At 37.5% G+C, this 20433-nt stretch overlaps 1 protein-coding gene across 1 annotated transcript in view; it reads left to right on the forward strand.

The window, feature by feature from the left end:
- Positions 1–20433, forward strand: part of Cog5 (component of oligomeric golgi complex 5) — a gene marked incomplete in the record, with an annotated part of 398569 nt that overhangs the window by 318769 nt on the left and 59367 nt on the right. Inside the window, 1 exon segment of the mRNA XM_017797544.2 lies at positions 19581–19691. Within this exon segment, the coding sequence (XP_017653033.1) occupies positions 19581–19691 (111 nt within the window).

Below are 20433 nucleotides of genomic sequence, written 5' to 3' on the forward strand. Positions count from 1 at the left end.
AGACATTAGGCTTAAGTCTATGTAAAAAGTTGTTTAGACAATTATTTCTCATTGATGATTTTGTTCCTAAGCAGAAAGTGCTGCTCATATGTAAGACTTCAAATCTTGGTCTTCAATACTGTAGTGCCCAAACTAAGAGAGATAACCAGCTATTGTTCTAAAATGATGGATAAATTTGTTTTCTCCCCCTATCTTGAAGCCTTTGAGCGGGAACTGACACTGATTCTAACCACTCCAACAGCTTTCCAAATACCTAAAAGCAAATCCTGAATCCATCACTCTAGAGTCCAGCCTTGGAGGACATAAGAAAAATGAGGAGGAACTCAATAGAGGGATGCTTTTGGAAGCCTTTGTCAAGAAATTCTAATGGACTGTCATATGAATATTTGAAAAAATTACCCTGTTCTGACTTTTTTCTAGGTCCCTGTCTAGAACCTGTAATGCTAATTTCTCTTGCCTTCACTTCTCCTTCACATCTCCTATTCAGGACTCAAGAACTTTCTTTTCCCCTTAGAGATAAGAGTTATGCAATTTGGGAGTCTTTTAGATAGACCCACTGAAGGTGTACTCCAGTTGCCTCACCCTGCATCCCTGTTCATCATGGAAGAAACCAGAGGGGTCTGGGTCCTGATTCCTTATTGGCAATTTGGGTAACCTCTTCAGAGAATGGTGTGATTCGATTAGGAGGTAGGTAGGAATTGGCTAGGAAGTTAGGGTAAAAAGACCCCAAAGAAAAATAGGCAGTTTCTTGGCTAAAAGTCAAAATGTCCTTGGGCTGCTTAGCAACATACTCTGTTCCAAAGGCAAAAAGTGTCAAAAGTATTTGGGAGCTTGTATCTAATCCTTTAAAGATTTTAGGGTTACATGTTCAGAGTGGGAAATGTTAGAGTAGCTGAAAGCCCCATAAAAATAAATAAATCAAAGAAGAAGAAAAAATTACATCCTGAAATGTAGAATAAGTAGCTTTCCAAAATCCTAGATTTACTTCTTTTAAGACTGGAACTTTCTTGGCTACCAGAATGTTTTACTGTATGTAATTGCTGCTTTAGTTCACATCATGAAGAAGGCTAATACAAGGGCTTTTCAAACTGATTTAGTGGTCCGGAGTATAGCAGAGTATAACAATTATAATGTGTATTTACAGAGGCTTGCGGGATGGCTTAGTGGGCAAAGTGTTTGCCATGCAAGCTTGAAAGGTGGCATTCTACCTCCAGCACCACATGAATGCCAGGTGGGCATGATGGCCTGCCTGTAATCCCAGACAGAAGCATCAGAGCAATAGTGGAATTGATGAGCTCTGTATTCAAGTGAGAGCATTATATAAGGTGAGAGCTATTAGGAAGACACTGAATTTGATTTCTAGCACTATCAGGAATACAAAAATCTCCAAAATGTCTCAGCATACATATGCACACTCCTATAAGTGTATATATGCTAATGCTTTATGGTTAAACTGGACAAATTATTTAATGTGGATGTTTTGGAGATTTCTGTGTATATTCTGATATGACCCTCAGAAGAAAATGCCATTGATCTTTTCAATAGGATGTTTGAATGAATGTTTTCTTTATCCTCTATGTGTTAAAAAGAAATTAAAATACCAGTATGTTAGGGAGGAATTATAATATCTCTGTCTCTCAGATGGGCATAGTGGCGCATGCCTTTAATCCCAGCACTTGGGAGGCAGAGGCAGGCGGATCTCTGTGAGTTTGAGGCCAGCCTGGTCTACATAGTAAGTTCCAAGACAGCTGGGGCTACAGGGAGACCCTGTCTCAAAAAGACCAAAATAATAATAATAATAATAATAATAATAATAATAATCATCATCATCATCTCTGTCTCTCTTAGGATTGTAAACTTTTGTAATTAAGGAAGTTAAAGGCAAATATATTAATAAGCATTCCTTTTAAAAGGTGAATTATTAGGTATTTTCCAACCTGGTGTTTTTAAGGCACAGCATCTAGAACCTTTGTGTAAATGCCAAGTGTTATGAACTATGAAAAGTAGATTGACATGTAATTAAGTTGTAGACTAGTTGAAGCAATAACAGAATGACATTTAATGGGAGGTTTCCATTTCTATGTGGGTCAGTAGCTTCGTATGAGGTCAATAGTTCTAGACACTAGAGTTTTGTTTTAAGGCTTTATAAATGTGTACTTTATTTCTTGTATAATTTCATAAGTAACTTGGAGACTTGACATTCCCTTAATGGAAGAAAGTCTGTGTATGAGTTATTAACAGATAATTTGAAGACATGCATTTAATTTTTTTAGTTTTAAAGGTATTAATAGAGATTATAACATCATCTACATGGGTATCACTCTATGTAGTTATTTTATAGTCATGGACTCTTCTGTCAGATTCAGATAAATAAAAGAGCAAAGGACATCTGAAATCACTGGGATTAGTTTTGTGTTCTGTGCAAGCAGGTGAAACTTATTTATGGACTGTCCTGCCAAATGTACTCTGGCTATAATATAAGCATATCAGTGCCTTTGGCTAATGGCCCTTCCATCCTTCAGGCAGCCTTCCATGTTTCCTATATCTCTTTTTAGGCAGGAATATTTTAGGACCATCACTTCTCCCTTCCTTTGAGATCACTTTCTGTCTTACTTTACAGACTTCTAAGACCTTGATTTTTCTGGAGACTGTGACAGGTCAAGAGTAGAGGGACTGAGAAGCTTGTCTAAAAGTCAGTAGGGCTGTCCTTCTGACAGAGAGCAATAATAAATGGTGCTGCTTCTCATTATTAAATAGTTTCAAAAGGTAGTAAAAAATCCCAAGTTTCTGTTGTGCTCAGTGACTTGTGCCCATTGGTTCACTGCTTAGCAGCCTGAGGCCAGAAGTTTCTTTGTGCCTACAGGTTTAAGACCAGGTTGGGCAACAAAGTATGACCCTTGTCACAAATTAATTAATTAATTAATTAATTTTTAAAAATAATAAAATTTCAGTTGAAGTCTGCTGAAGTCCACATTAGTCATTTGTTGTTACACAGTGGCTTTGTAGAAGACATCCTCAAGCCTTATGGCATTCTTTGTTCAGGCTCTGCAGATTAGAAGGGGTACAAGCCAGTTGCCTTTGCTGAGCATGGCTGGGTTTACTTGCATAGTTGGCTGACTGACTGTAGGTCTGAGGGGCCTTAATCTTAGTTTAAGACTGCTCTGCATGTCTACAGTTTTAAAGAAGAGGCACAGGCGAGAAAGTATCCTCATCAATCTGACTTACCAAAGCAGCCCATCCACAGTGCCAAGTTCAATGGCAAAGAATGCAGATGCAAACAGAGTTGAAAATTTGGCTAAATAAGCCGTATCATGGAGCTAAATTGGAAGCATAGCAGCAACAAAATAGAAAGCTCACGAACCTTTCTTTTCCCACTTGACTCCTATCAGTGTGTATTTGTTTTATGCCATTTGACTACTTCTAGCCAATAAGTGGTTCAACTTTCCTACTTGAAGCGCAACAGTATGTGTCTGTTTTGGCTTTGTGCCATTTAACTGTTGGCTTCATAGCTAAAGAAGAAAGAAATCAGTTGCTATGGTAATTTACTTAATTTGTTAGATTGCATATTTTTTCAAGAGTTTTGTCTGTCTTATCTTGCATTTCACCTTGCTGCCCAGACTGGCCTTGAACTTCTGGGCTCAATCTTCCTGCCTCAGCCTTTCAAATGGAGCAACAAATATTCAAATGGAATATTTAAAATGAATATTCAATTGAATTGAATATTCAATTTCAAATGGAACCACACCCAGTCATGAACTTTTCCTGTAGTGTTTCATTAATACTGTATATGTTTGATCCCTTTTCACATTAAAAATTTTTTGATGTATTTATGTTTTTTATTTTGTGTATCTGAGTGTTTTGAATGGATGTAAATGCACCCCATGTGCAGTGTCCATGGAAACCAGAAGAGGGTGTTGGATTCCTAGGAACTGGAATCCAACTGGTAAGGATGGTTGTTAGCTGCTAAATAAATCCTGGGAACCAAACCTGGGTCCTCTGGAAGAGCAGCCTGTGCTGCTGAGCCATCTCTCCATCACCCCCTCTTATCACATTCTAAAAAAAAATTATTGTTTTCAGCTTCTTTTCATTATCATAGCTGTATAATATTCAAGTAAATATTTCCTATGATCTAATTTTCCCTATTTTTCTCAATAAAAGTAGTGATTCTTTTTCCCTTTATTCCAAATGTGGAGTTTCATTAATCTCTGAATCCTCCACATCCAACCCAGGAAAAAGAAATGTTAAAGACTTGAAAAGAAATTGGGTAATTAGCTCTTACCCTGTAATTCTTTGCTTCCATGTTGCTTCCTACTCCACTTTAATATCATCAGTCTCCCTGTTTATTAGTTGAGACTGGACTTGAAAGCCTTATGCTCCTCAGGCAACTCTCAGTCCTCCTGCCTCAATCTCCCAAGTGCTGGGATTAGAGACATGCAACACCATACCCAGCAGGATTTTTTAAATGCCATTTAGCTGTCCAGATGTTTTCATGGAGAGGATTAGACTGAATTTTCTAGTCAGTTTTTTATTTAAAGTGGAAATCCCACACTATAGAACTTTAATATCTTTTCAGGCATAATTAGTAATCAAGAATAGTTTTTTTAGTATATTTATTGAAATTTGTACATTTCATACAATACCTCTTAATCATATTTAGATACCCTCCCATAGCTTTTAATCCTACTCTGTTCCAAGGTATGAAATATAATTTAATTCCTTCATATATACTTGCTAATTACATAGTTTAAAAGTCTATTTCTGGGAGAGAAAGTTGTTGGCCTTGAGCAGGGTGAAGCTGTGATTCACAGAGCATCTTCCTTATTGGCACACACGGGTACACAGAATGGTACAGGGTAGTATATGCTCAGGGAAGTACTAAAGGAAATGTACCTCACTGCCTAGAGTAGCCAGAAGAAAGGTGGCCTTGCTGCACCAAGTCAGGGACTGGGGTTATATCCCTCAAGGTCACTTGAAAAGAGAAAAAATTTTAAACAAAATACATATTTGGAACTAAATACAATGTATAGCATACCAATATTTGCAAAATACAGCTTAGTTAGTAAAGTTCATTGCATTCCTGAACTTGTATTCAGGGGTAAGGGTCTTAAGTCAATGATGCTTAGTTTCTACCTCCTAGAGAGAAGAGGGAGGGAGAAAGAGAAGGGAAAGAAAGAATAAGAGGAGGAGGAAGAGGAAAAATAGGAACTGCTACTTCTATTTACTAGCTCCAAAGAGAAAATACTTAGTTTTTAAAATACCATAATGGCAGAAAAGGATATTATATTCTTAGGGATACTTTGACAAGGTATGGGCAAAGCTTTATGCTGAAAATTAGTATTCATTATTAAGAAAGATTAAATATGAACTGGATAACTGGGCAGATATGCTATTTGTGTTGGATAGTTTCAGTTGTCAACCTGACACACCTGGGAAGAGAGAACCTCAATTAGGGAATTTCCTCTATTGGATTTTCTTTATTGTTCAATGATGTAGGAAGGCCCATCCCACTGGGGGTGGTGCCATCCCTGAGCAGGTGGGCCTGGGTTGTATAACAGATCAGACTGAGCACAGGCCAGGGGAGCAAGCCAATAACATCATTCCTTCTTGGTCTGTGCTTCGGTTCCTGCTTCTTAAGTTCCTATCTTGCTTCCCTCTATGATGGACGTAAACTGTTAGGTAAATAAACCCTTTCCTCCTCCAAGTTGCTTTTGAGTAGTGTTTTATCACAGCAATAGAAAGTAACTAGGACACTATTCAAACATTAGTTGACTCAATATTAATATGTCACTTCATAAAATTGATGTTTAGATTTGATACAAGTAAAGAAATCTTAAGATTTTTCTTTTACAAATTGGTAAGTTAATTCTTAGAATAACCCAAACATGTTTTAAACCAGTGAAGGAAGATTTGCACTACTCAGTAACAAGTCTTCTTCTAAAGCTGTGTTTAAGAGAGAAGTTTTAGTACAAGTAAAGGCAGACAACATTGAAGGGCCATATCTATAGTCACTGACTGTGCAGAGATGGAGAGAGTAAGGACATAAAAATGTATGTGGGGAAGGGCTATGTGTGCAAGAAGTACGTTTTCTTTTCCCTTCTCATTCTTCCCCCTTGAGACTAGATTTCTTGTTTTTACTTGTGTTAATTCCAAATATGTAAGCACTCTTCTAAAAACCCAGTTTAGTTGAGAAATTAAATTTTAAAATCTATTTTACCTTCAGAGATTAACAGTAATGAACAAGAATTTTGATCTCTGGGGAATTCAGATCCCCTTACTTTGTCTCTCATGAATCCAAAGAGAGTAAATCCTTAAAGAAATTGACATTTGGGGAGCTCGATTATAATTTAGCAAGATAAATGCTTTCTGGTCTAGTAAAGACAGATGTACTAATTTGGAATGTCTCTAACAGAACTGAAAGGTATAAAATGAAAAAATAAGTTTTGTCTCTTCATATTCTAAGTCCCATTCTCCAGAGCCATACAGAGATTCTTGTGTGGCCATCTGGTGGGGGTGGGGGAAAGAGAAACAAAGAAGGAGCATAAAAGAGCGTTCATCTGTGTTCTTATTTGATGTACAAGAAAGACTACTAAATACACTAATTTTATCTCCTTTTTCTAACCTAATAGTATGTCTCAGAGACTTTTCCAAGGCTGTATATACAGACAGAATCATGGTATTCATCATGGGAAAATGGGGGAAAAAAATCAGTTGATAATGAGGAGTTTATATTTTTTAACAAATATATACTGACTCTAAATTTAAGAAGATCAGTGTTTAGAGCCAGTGACTGGTTGTGGGCAGGTGGGAATTCCATCTGTTGTTGAAAAGCTTGAGACCCCTTGAAGAAAAATGAAGCTAAAGGACTTTGGGAGGATCATAGACTTGATTAGATATTCAAGCCTTAGCAAAGTGTGTTCGCCTTTCCACCCTGCATAGCTACCAGGTGGGGATTTTGACTTACAGGCCAGGAAGCTAGGAGACATAAAGGAGGCTCAAGGATGATGGTAGGAGATAAAAGCCCTTGGAGCAGGCATGCTGGTGTCTGAGCAGAGCAGCTGCATTTTCCTGTGTGCTGTTCTTGCTCATCTCTCATGTATAAGCAAGATTTGATTTTGTTTCCCAGTTTTCTGTTAAGTTTTAACTATCCAAAGATAAAACATTTCAAGCTATTATCTCCTTGCTAATAGATTTGTGTGAGGGTTTAATCTGATGTCAAAATGTAACATTGCTGTTGGATCTGTTCTGTGATTGAATTATTTTAAAAATAGCTGTGGAGTAACAAGAATTCTTTAATCAAGTAGTAAAGTATTCAATGAATTTAGCAGTCTAGACTATAGATAAGAACCAGGAGAGAAAGAAAAACATGCACTGAACTTGGGGGGTTCCTGGCTTTAACATAATTAGTCCTCAAGTTCCCACTTTAAGGCAAATTAGACCAAGATTATGGGAGATACCAAAAAGATAAAAAAGGAAAGACTTATCCCTCAGGAATAGGGGCAGAATTCACAAAATCATTATTTTTTTTTAGATGTGTTTTATAAAATATTTTTTAAATTGCTGGGCATGGTGATGCATGCCTTTAATCCCATCATTTGGGAAGCAGAGGCAAGACTAGCCTGATCTACATAGCAAGTTCCAGACCAGCTGGAGCTACAGGGAGACCCTGTCTCACACTCTCACACTCTCTCTCTCTCTCTCTCTCTCTCTCTCTCTCTCTCTCTCTCTCTGCTGGGCAGGAGAGATGGCTCAGTGGTTAAAAGCACTGACTGCTGCTGTTGCAGAGGACCCAGGTTCAGTACCCAGCACCCACATGGCAGCTAACAGCTATCCATAAGTCCAGTTCCAGGGGGTTCAACGCCCCCTTCTGACTTCCATGGGCATTGCATGACACAGGTGCACTTACATAAGGCAGGCAGTACACTCAATACACATAAAATAAAATAATGAAATATTTTTAAATTCTTATTATTTATGTGTATGTATACACATAACTTGTGTCTGCACAAGTTACATACATGCAAGAGTCTGCAGGGACCAGAACAAGACATCAGATCCCCTGGAATTGGGGTTTCAGGTGGTTGTGAGCCACCACGTGGGTGTTGGGAACCCTGAACCCTGAGCAGTAAGCAGTCTTAACCACTGAGCCATCTCTCCAGACTCTAGATTTATTTTTTTATTTTATTTATTTTTTTGGTCTTTTTGAGACAGGGTCTTCCTGTAGCTCCAGCTGCCCTGGAACTCACTATGTAAACCAGGCTGGCCTTGAACTCACAGAGATCCGCCTGCCTCTGCCTCCCAAGTGCTGGGACTACAGGCGTGTGCCACCACACACAGCTGATTTATTTTTAATCATGTGTATTTGTGTGTCTGTGTGTGGGCGTGTGCAAGTGCCCCCAGAGGTCAGACTCATCAGATCTCCTGTTAGAGTTGCAGGCTGATGTATGGATGTTAGAAACTGAGTTCAGGTTCTCTGGAAGAGCAGAATCTGCTCTTAACTAATGAGCCATCCCTCAAGTACCCTCCCCCATCATTAAAATGTAAAGCAATAAAAGGAGATACAGACTTTTCAAAAAGATTTACTTACCCATAGCTATGACATGAATGAAAGGGTGAGCTTTATATACTGCTAGGCTCCAGTAAATCACCTTGAAACAAAAAGCAGTGGAATTGTGTAAAAACATGGCTCAGTGGAGCACTAGTGAACATCTTTAGTGCTTAACTTAGAAATGGCCTTCTGAAGTTCTTAGTTCCTGTGAACAATGTTTATGAAACCAGAGATATATGACAATGTCGAAAGGTTTTCTTCAAAATGGCTGGGCCTAGTAGCACACACCTTTAATCCCAGCACTCAGGGAGCAGAGGCAGGTGAACCTCTGTGAGACTGAGCCCACCCTGATCTACATAGCAAGTTCCAGACCAGCTGAGGCTACAGTGAGACCCTGTCTCAAACAAACAAAAAATTCTACTGGTTTTAGCACTGAAGCAAATTAGTCTCATTTACCTTGGAAAATTAGTTGGCTAAATCTCCCAAGGAAATGAGGAATATCTGTGTAAATCTGTGGTCTTGTCCTTTGCTATACATTTGCAGAACAGATCCTAAGCCTGGATTTCAAATAAAATGCAATTTCTAATATATTACAAATTATACTTTGATAAATTTGATAATTTGTGAGCATATAATTTCATATAAGTATAAACGTATGTTTATAGGAAAAGTGACATAATAAGTGATATTTGATCATAATTCTTGTAGTTTTAAATCTGTGCCAGGTAATCTGTGATGAAAACATTTGATACATAAGCATAAATAAAAAACAATTATTGGGCCAATGAGATGGCTCAGCTGGTAAAGGTACTTGCTGTGCAAACCTGATTTCCATCTTCAGATCCCATGGTGAAAGGCAAGAACCCACTCCCAAAAGTTGTCCTCTGACCCTCTGCACACATGCTAGCATTCATACATATACCAAAAACCACATAAATAAATAAAAATGTAAATTTGCAAAAGAAATTATTTTCATTTGTGTAATAGATTGTTTGAGGGTTTTGCCTCAGCTGCCCTGGAACATACTATGTAGACCAGGCTGGCCTTGAACTCACAGAGATCCTCCTGCCTCTGCCTCCTGAGTGCTGGGATTAAAGGCATGCACCACCACACCCAGCTATTTGAGGGTTTTTAAAAAATATTTTATTTATTATTTTATTTTACGTGTATGAGTGTTATGCTTGCATGTAGGTAAGTGCACTTGTGCCATGCAATGCCTGCAGAGGACAGAAGAGGCTATTGGATCCCCTGGAACTGGAGTTACAGACAGTTGTTAGCTGCCATGTGGGTGCTGGGATTTGAAAACGGGTCTTCTGCAAGAGCAGTCAGTGTTCTTAACCACTGAGCCATCACTCCAGCCCTATTTGAGGTTTTTTTGGTTGTTGTTGTTTTCGGGGGTTTTTTTGGAGTGTGTGTGTGTATTTGTTTGTTTCTGAGACAGGATCTCTCTGTAGCCCTAGCTGACCTGGAACTCACTATGTAGGCCAGGCTGGCCTTGAACTCAGAGATCCACCTGTCTCTGCTGTCTCTGCTTCCTGAATGCTAGGACTAAAGGCGGTGCCACCACACCCAGCTTGATTATTTGAGTTTCTTGAAGAGATTATTTTTTTTCCAAAAGGGAAGAAAAAAAAAAGCCCTCTTTTTGGTTGAGTAGAAAGTAGCTGCTCTTGCAGAGGACTTAGGTTCAGTTCCCAGCACCCACTTGATGGCTAACAACCATCTGTAACTCAATTTCTGGGGAATCTGACACCCTCTTCCAACCTTCCTTGGGTACTGCACAGCACTTACAAACATGCAGGCCATACTCTCATGCATATAGAATAAAATAAAAATAATACAGAAATATTTTTAAAAACATTAATTAAGCAGTTTATTTGCTCATATTAACTTAAGCCTTTTGGAGATAGGCTGTATCCATCTAATTTTTATATTGGGTGAAATGATTTGTATAACAGTTTGTAAGCACATTCAACAAGTGAACTTTTTAGATGTTTTATATGTTTCATGATACCTATGACCAGTATATTACTAAGTTTTCTCTTCATGTAATGTATCATAATATTTTTTAATGTTCTTTATCTTCTTTGGTCTTTTTTTCTGAGAGAAGACTAATACATAGACAAATCTGTTTTGTTTTTAAACAATTTACAACAAAGCATCTCTTACTATTCCTTTTCCATCATGTGAGTTGCCTAATATAACCATCTCTTCCTATTTTTAGGCATGAAGGGTTTCATTGATTTCTTTAAACTTTTCTATATTTTTATTAGTATATCTTTCTTTTATAGGCATATGTAAAGAAACAGAAGTTTTCAAATTCTTGAGATATATTACCCCTTACACTTTTTTGACCTAGAAAACATTTAGAATGAACCAGTGGCTACATTTGAAATTACTAGACCATATGTCTAAAATGCTGGTAGGCTGTAGATGTTGTAGGTTTGCCTGGTAGGTCAAGAGACCTGTAGTGATTTCCTAGAATGCTGTTAAGAGGCAGTAAGAGGCCACAAATTCATTGCCATCTTTTGTACGCATGGGAGGTAGATGTCACAGTCTGAGAGTCATGTAAAAGACCAACAATAATTAATAACTTTTGTATTAGTCACTTTTCTGTTGGTGTGATAGAAACATTGACCCAAGCAATTTATAGAAGGAAGGGTTTATTTGAGCTTACGGTTCCAGGGGAATTACAGTTCATCATGGCAGGGAGACATGATGGCTGGAGGTGGCTGGAACAGGAGCAGCAGAAGTGAAGCTTTCACATCATCACGTAGCACAGGAAACAAGAGAGGGACTGGAGATCTGGCAAGGCTTAAGAACTCTCTAAGTCCACCCCTAGTGACATGCTTCCTCCAGGATAGCCACACCTTCTAAAACCTCCCCAAACAGCGCCATAACCTGGGGACAAAATGTCCAAATACTTGGAGCCTATGGGGGACATTTTCATTCAAACCATCACTTTATTTACACATGCTTTGTTTTTCTATGATTCTTAAAATTGGATAGGCAGCATTTGTTGTTAAAGATTTTGTCTTCATAGAAAGTTCACATTAAAAACTAACTTGGTAATTAGACTACCATGTTCACTACTTTTAGAAAAATAAGTATGGTATAATTATAACTAAATGTTCATCAGCTCTCATTTCTGTAGCTTTTTTTTAAGGTGTTTGATTTGAGTATAAAATATTGACCCATTTTTATTCAGGACAGCACTATAGATTGGATGCATGTCACATTCTGCTCCTCTACATCTATGAAATGCTAATGCAGATTTTTTTACTCATGTATCTTATGTGTGCTTACAGAAAAATAATTAGAAGCATTATGAAAAAATCCACATAAAACAGTGATCCAGTAGTTTCAACATTTCCATAGCATTAAACAAGATAATAGACATGCAGACCACTAATTGGTATCTCCATAATATCTAAAAAGTACCTTTCTCTTTTATAATCCAAAATCTGTAATACATTTTCTTGCTTTTGTTCTTTTTTAGGCATTTTGGAGTCAGCTTTATAACTCCCTACAAGTAGTTTTCAGCACAGTTTCCATATAGAAGCTTAGCGCTGTCATCCAATTCATCCTTCAAATTGTCAGCTTTTATTTGTTTTGACTCTGTTTTCAGGGTGCTTGGGGAGCTCATGGTCATTTCATCTGCAATTAACAATAGATTTTAAAAAAAGACTCTTCTATAGCTTCTCTTTAGCTTGTTGTGTCTCAGATTCAGGCTCAGCAGTTGTTTCTCAGATACAGATTTCACATGCTGCTCCTATGAGTAGACATAGAATTAGGATATCTAAATAGTATTTTTTTCAGGTAGTTAAATTTAAGATGGGCATGGTGGCGCATGCCTTTAATCTCATCACTCAGGAGGCAGAGGCAAGCAGATCCCTAAGATCAAAGCCAGCCTTTGATGGTCTACATAGTGAGTTCCATAGTGGAACTGGGCTACATAGTGAGACCCTGTCTCAAAAAAAAAAAAAAAAACAACAACAACAACAAAAACCAAAAAGAAAGCTATATAGGCAAGAAAACAATGAGATAACATTATCAAAATGTTGAAAAACAAATCAGATAGTTCAGTTAAAAAGGAATACTATTTAACATTTGCATATAAGAATTATTTAAGGATTTTCTTAGCTTTTAGATTCCTTCTTATGTGCACATATGTGTATGTATGCATGTGGCTGTGTGTTCATGTGTGTGATCTTTGGAACTCAAATGCAACTCTTGATATCTACCATCTTTCCAGACACAGTATGGTGTAACATAATGCCCCATGTATACATTTCTCCTATTTTAGGTTGTTGAATTTCTTTTCCTTTAAGATTTTATTTTTATTTTTAATTATGTAAATGTGGGGGGGTAGGCATGTGCACATGAGTGCAAGTGCCCTTTGGATGCCAGAGGTGATGTACTCCTAGAGGTGGAGTCATAAGCGGTTGTGAGCCACATGATATGAGTGATGGGGACTGAACTCAGGTACTCTGGAAGAGCAGTAAGTGCTCTTAACTACTGAGCCATCTCTCTAGCCCAAGTGTTGAACATCTTATAGCTCACACTTTAGCAACCCCCTACTACCCAATATTTTAAAGCTAGAGTTGTGTTTTTGCAGCTTTGTGCAATCTTATTCATCTCAAGTAACTTGGACTTCAAAAGACAACCGTGACTTTGGGCCTTGAGTCATTGAATATATACATAAAAGGCCTCTTCTTTATGACCCCATGCAGAACATGTATGTAAAGTGGGGGACTGGAGAGATAGCTCAGTTATTACAAGCATTGACTGCTTCTAGCAGAAGACCTGGGTTTGGCTCCCAGCACCCACATCGCTGGTAACAGTTATTTGTAACTCCAGTTCCAGGGAAATTCAATGCCCTCTTCTGGGCTCCACAAGCATGGCATGCATGTGATGCAAAACATACACATAAAATAAAAATAGATCGTAAAATAAAAAATTTTAAAAACTAGTAAAAAGTGAATTTTGAGGAATTCAAATGCCAGAATGCCGGAGACAATAACTGTTAAAATGACTCGAGATGAGTCTGAAGTGGAGGGCCTCTGCCAAAAGCTTTATCACATAACCCAGAGAGAATTGCTCCACTCAGTAACTTCCAACAGCTTCAGCTGGGTTTGGTTCTGATACTTAAATCCTAGTCTGTTCCTGTGCTCCCTACCCAGTACCACAACAACTATAAGCTAGAAGGATTGGTGGTCAGAGAACAGGCTCAAGTAAATGACAAGAATAAGACTGGCCTAGAGATAAAATGCTAATGCCTTATACCATTAAGGTGTTTTCACTTTACACATTATTGTTTTAAACTTTATTCTTAGTTACATGTTACAGCTAAGTCACTTTAGACTCCTGCATGTCCTGTTCATTCTATTTCAGACAACTGAGAACCGTAGAAAGGATAAAATAAACAACTTTATGGAATGGAATACCAAAAGTAATAAAAAGAGCAGATGTGCGAATACCAAGAACATTTTGCAGAGAGAAGCCTTTCTTGCATATTAAAAATGAAAACTTTATATGAAGTTATAGAATTAGCCAAACTAATCAATGAGGCAAAGTCAAGGGAAACAAGTATGCTGATGTTTGCAAGTTTGTTGCTATGACTCAAAGCTGTAAAACAGGGAAGGTAGGGAGATATGGGGGGTATGCTCAGTGTACAATGTATACAGGTATGAAGGTGTCCATATGTAACACAATACCATGTATAATGAGAAATTTTAAACTAATTAAAAATAAAACAAAATTATAAAATTGGTGGAAGAATGGAGAGGAATATGATATAGAACAAATATTGTAAACGTTAAATGTGGAATTGAGGCCAACAGGATATGAGTTTTCATTTGTACATTTCTTTTGGCTTTACTAAATATTTGCATGCGTTCGCGTTAAAAATATTTTAGAAAAAAGAATATTTTTTAACTTTTTCAAGAATGTCAACTTTTCAATAATGACAGTGAAGTTGTCTTTGAAGCATTGCCTCTGGAATGTTTTCAAAATGTTTTTCCATGTTGTCTCTGAGCACAGCTCCTCCTGAACCAAGGGTAGTTTATATTTCAAAATTCTAACATTGTGAGTTCCTGATTCCTGTTTATTTCATTGTCATTTACAAAGCACTGGACTTGAACATTTTTAACATGCTGTACTAAGATTGTTTCTCCTTTCTGAATGTGTTCCTAGATTGATATATAAAGGGAATCTTATAAAGCTATATGTAGATTTCAGCAAAATAACAGCATAATGAAAATATGCAAATTGGAGAGTAGTGTAGTGATGTGGATTTGCCAAGTGTTTTCCTCAGTGAGTGTAGTTTTGACTAATGGGTAATTTTCATCATGGAGAAAATATGTTTTCAGTTTTTTTCTTACGCAGGATTTTTATCAGGGTGTTTGATAAAAATTTAGGTATTATGTTTGAAACGTGCAGATGACACAAATCTGCATGCATATAGAGTATAATCACTGATAATATAAGGTTTTTAAAAAATATTTTATCTTTTTTTTTTTAATGTGTATGAGTGTTATGCCTGCATGTAGGTAAGTGCACCCATGTCGTGCAATGCCTGTGGAAGACAGAAGAGGCTGTCGGATACTCTGGAACTGGAGTTACAAATGGTTGTTAGCTGCCATGTGGGTGCTGGGATTTGAACCTGGGTCTTCTGCAAGAACAGTCACTGTTCTTAACCACTGAGCCATCTCTCCAGCCCCAATATAAGGTTTTAAATAGAATCATTGAAAAGAATGATCAGTTAAATTAAAACAATAAGATCTAACCTAAAATTTTTATGTTAAGTATCAGAAAAATGAACTATGCAAATTCAAACAGGATACATAAATATCACTGTTTATTTAAATTTTACATGGGATTTTTGGCTGAGTTTACTAAGATTCATATGGAAGCACAAAAGACCTTAGATACCCAAAGCAACCCTGAGCATTAAGAGCAATTCCAGGGGGATTACTATGCTAGATTTTAAATGTATTACAGAGCCATAGTCATAAAAACAACATGGTACTGGCACAAAAATAGACCCATAGATCAAGGGAAGAAAACTGAAGACTCAAATATGAGTATGTGCAATTTCAGCCACCTGATACTTGACAAAGGGGCCAAGAACATTCACTGGAGGAAAGAGCTTGTTCAGCAAATGGTGTTGGCAAAACTGGATCTCCACCTGTAGAAGAGTGAAACTAAACCTTGCACAAAAGTCCATTCCAAATGGATCAAAGACCTCAATGTAAAGGCTAAACTTAATTTGGAAAAGTACTGCCATTATATGTGATGGTTCATACCTGTAATCTCAATACTCAGGAGGCTGAGGCAAGAGGATTACAGCAAGTTGGAAAGCCAGTCTGTGCAACACAGCAAGTTCCAGGCCAGCAATAGCTATATAGAGAGAATCTGTCTCAAGAGAGAGGAATGGAGAGGAGGTAGAAAGGAAAGAGAGAAAGAATAGAAAAAGAAAAGAAAGGGATAGAAGGAGGGAGGGAGGGAGGGAGAAGAAGAGAAGAGAGCAGTTTTAAGTAGTAAGAACAAAAGTATTAAGATAACCTTAGTCCTCAGTGGTAAAACATAGATTCTGGTATAAGGGATTTGATGATAAATTAGATAGGGAATGTGAGGAAGGATCCAAAATAATCCCAGAGTTACTGACTCAAGATGCTTAGACTGCAGCAGTCCATTTACTGAGACAGAAAATAACTGGAGAATTCATGGAGATGAGAATCAAGAATGTGGCGTTGGACCAGTAAAATATGATATGCAAAACAGATAGATTGAATAATTACTCAATTGAATAAGCATGCTTGGAGTTCACAGGAGAAGTAAAGATAAGACCTTCAGTACTTCACTAGTCCACAACCAGAGGGGACTTTCTAAAAGTTCTCTTTTCCTCTCTCCCAGGACATTTGCAATGTCTTAAAGTAGCAGTTAAGGGAGGGGGGAGTTAGTTTCTAGTTGTTTTCTATAGTTTTAATTCAGTATTTTTTAATTTTCTCCCATAACTATATTTTCTTCATACAGCATTGTAGCTGTGTTGAACTTAGGTGTCTAACCTTAACCATAGTTTCAATGAGGCTATCAGAGCATCAGTCAGGTTACCTAGAAGTCGAGGAGTCTGGAATTCTTTCCTAAGACAAAACAAAAAACATATTTATTAAGATATACTATGTATAGCACTCAGCTATTGAACTTTACAATTCAGTGGTTTTCTGAGTATATTCACATCAGTTTTACCCCATAAAAGGCAGCACACCCTTTTATCCTCCACTTCAGCACAACCACTAATCTTTTGTTGCTGTGGATTTACCTATTCAAGATATCCCCTTGTACAGCCTTTTGTGACTGGATTCTTTCACTTAGAATAATGTTTTCAGGATTCCCCCAAATTTGTTCCATTTTATTGCCAAGTCATAGTGGTGGTGTGCATATTTTTCATCTTATTTGTAATTTGGTTGACATTTACATTGTTTTCACTTTTGGTTATTTACTTATTTATTTTGTTGTTGTTGTTTGTTTTGTTTTTGGCCTTTTTGAGACAGGGTCTCCCTGTAGCTCCAGCTGTCCTGGAACTCACTATGTAGACCAGGCTGGCCTTGAACTCACAGAGATCTGCCTGCCTCTGCCTCCTGGGTGCTGGGATCAAAGGCATGCACCACGACGCCCGGTTCACTTTTGGTTATTTAATGAATAATATTGCTGTTGTTTGTGAGCATTTGTTTTTCTCCAGATTCTGGGAAATGTTTATTATTGCCTATCATTCTCATTACAGCTTCTTAGTAGATATGGAGTGAGCTCCTAACTTATAAGTTCCCACAGAATGATCAGCCCTCATTAATGAAATCATCTCCACAGTTTTCTAAAGTAAGCCTGACTCATCATTACATATGAAACAACTAAATTGAAATAAAATTGTTCCTCTTTTCCAGCCTTCTATTTTTTAAAATTATTTAGAGACTCTTCAGAGAACTAAGGATTGGTTTTTAACAATTGTACACCTTGGAGACTGGAGAGGTGGCTCCCCTGTTAAAGAGCACTGACTGTTCTTGCAGAAGACCCGGATTTGATTCCCAGCACCCGTATGGCAGCTAACAATCGTCCAAAACTCCAGTTCCAGGGATCTGACACCTCTTCTGTCCTCCACAGGCTTCACACAACACAGATGGACTTACATATATGCAGGCAAAACACTCATACACATAAAATAAAAATAAATAATTAAATTAAAAATTCTACACCTCAAGGTCATAACTTTTCTTTTTTCAAACAAGTCTGCTGGCCTTGAACTGCGCTCAAGCAGTCCTCCTGCTTCAGCATCCTGGGTAGCTGTGACTACACACATGTACCATTGTACCCTCGAGCTTGTAACTTTTAAATGCCTATTATAGTCAGATTTATATTTAGCATGTGCTACCCCTCCTAAGTTTGCTATTGCCATTTCACTTTCCAGAGCACCTTCCTAGGACGTTTTCCCCACCTACCACTCTGCACAGAGTGTGTCATAGGAATGCTCCCAGGAGGCTGGTGCTGCAGTTAGGATCAGTTTGTCATATTATAAATTAAGTTGGATTGTGTGCTCTTGTGAGTGTTGATTATTTTTTAACATAGTCTCTATAGGAAAATATGATTGTTTTTCAGTCCACATACTTACAAGTGACTATTTTAGAACAGAACTTGATTTCAAGTTGTTAACTATTTACTCATGAAGAAAGTCAAAATAAATTGAATTATTTAACCTGGTGTCAAGAGATCTTATGTTAGTAACCAGCATCATGGATTACAACTTTAGCAAAGTATTATTCCCTTTTGTAAAAATTAAAATTGTTAATGCTTTTTAAAATTCTCTTTTATTACAAATAGAAATTGGAAGGTAGAAGTCAAATTTAATTTCTGTGTGTGTGTGTGTGTGTGTGTGTGTGTGTGTGTGTGTGTATTTATCAAAGAAAGGAGAAAGAAAAAAGTAGTGTTCTTCTCAGAGTTGATTGGGTTTTCAGCAACAGGGAGGTGCTTTTAGTTTCATGTGCTTCAGATCTGTGTCCACAGTCATGGAGTGAGCTATGTAGGTCCTGCTCGGGTTTACCTCTTAGTAACAGTGTTACAGTGAATCAGGTTATGATGAGATCAGCATGAGATTGGTTGATGGCATGAGGTTTTTCCACTTAAGCCTAAATTGTAGTAGATGATTCAAATAAAGTAGTCCATGTCCTTTCCCCCAATAACCATGTATTGAGAAGTAAAAAGCAGGAATAGAAAGTTTTTATTTCACTCACATTCACACACACTATAAACTTGGGCAATTTCCCTACTACTTTTTTCCATAATCTAGTTCCTTAAAGTAGGAAGAAGACTGTGAACTATATATATGATTTAGTTTTATTCACCTGTCTTCCGTTTCTTTTTTTTGGCTAGGGTCTCCCTAGTCCCAGCCTGATTGAAAGTCACTATGTGGACCAGACTGGTCTCAATAAATCTCCAGAGATAACATCTTAATGTGTAACCCCCATTAGTCTTCCTGAGACTATTTTTTTTAATACTTGATGGTTGATGGGCCCCCAAGAAGTGTATACCCCAAATGCCCCATGTGGGCTGTTTTCTTTTTTTTTTTTGAGATCTGCCTACCTCTGCCTCCTGAGGGCCAGGATTAAAGGCATGCCACTATGCCCCAAGCCCTTTTTTGTTTGTTTTGTAAATATTTGAGTGTTTAAATCAAAAGGAGCCTATTGGCAATTGACAAGAGTTATTCCCTAGGGTTGTTATGCTGATGTATCCAAAAACAAAACAAAACAGGGGCCTATCAACCATGAAGTATTAAAAGAGATGGTCTCAGGAAGACTAATTGAGGTTATGCATTGAGGTGCAATCATCTCTGGAGATTTTTTGTGCTTGAAGTTCAAAGCTTTAACTTAACCTGAATATTTCCATTCAGTGTTCTTTTTGTCAGCAGGCATGCACTTCCTTCTGGCTTAAAAAATAATACACATAAACTGTCATTTTGCTAATATTTTCGTACGTTGAATTCTTACAGCTCTCTACACAAGGAGATGCAAGTCAGGTGATTGGACCTCTCACTGAAGGGCAGAAGAGAAATGTGGCAGTGGTGAATTCCCTGTTTAAGTTGCACCAATCAGTAACAAAGGTAATCTTTGTTTTCATTTTACAGAGGTAAATATTTAGAAGGCCTGAAGGAAACTAAAGGTAAGTTGATAGTCTTAAAAACTCGAGCTCTAAATCTAGCTCTAAGTGTGATAATGCATGCCTTGTAGTCTCAGTACCTGGGAGGCAGAAGGATTGGGAGTTCCAAGCCATCCTGAGCTACATAACAAGACCCTGTCTCAAAAAAAAAAAAAAAAAAAAAAAAAAAAAAATAACACAACAACAAAAATCAAAATTTGATCTCTAACATGTGCTTTAATATTCAGTATTATAGGATAAGTTTTTTTACAGTTCATTATTAGAGGTTCTGAAATATATATTTCATGAATTAAATAAAGCATATTCTCAAGAGTTAATAGGTAGATTTCACAGAAATGAAAGAACAAGAAACATTTAAGGGCATGCACGTCCCCTCTAGTCAGTTCTCGAGTGCACTGTAGGTCATGAAGGGTTATTCTCTATGGCCTCATGTAAATGTCTTTATTGATATTTAGTACTGACTTGCAAAAATGGAAATATGTGACATTTATATTTTAAAGACTGGAAATAAGAGTAAGCCTTTTAAAAGTTTTTTTAAAAAGCTAAGTAAATAGCCCGGTGTGGTGGCACACACCTTTAATCCCAGCCCTTGGGAGGCAGAGGCAGGTGGATTTCTGTGAGTTCAAGGCCAGCCTGGTCTACACAGTGAGTTCTGTAGTGGGGCTACAAGAAGACCCTGTCTCAAA

The sequence above is a fragment of the Nannospalax galili genome, unplaced genomic scaffold (assembly GCF_000622305.1).
Source record: "Nannospalax galili isolate Female #2095 unplaced genomic scaffold, S.galili_v1.0 scaffold312, whole genome shotgun sequence".
NCBI classification, from domain to species: domain Eukaryota; kingdom Metazoa; phylum Chordata; class Mammalia; order Rodentia; family Spalacidae; genus Nannospalax; species Nannospalax galili.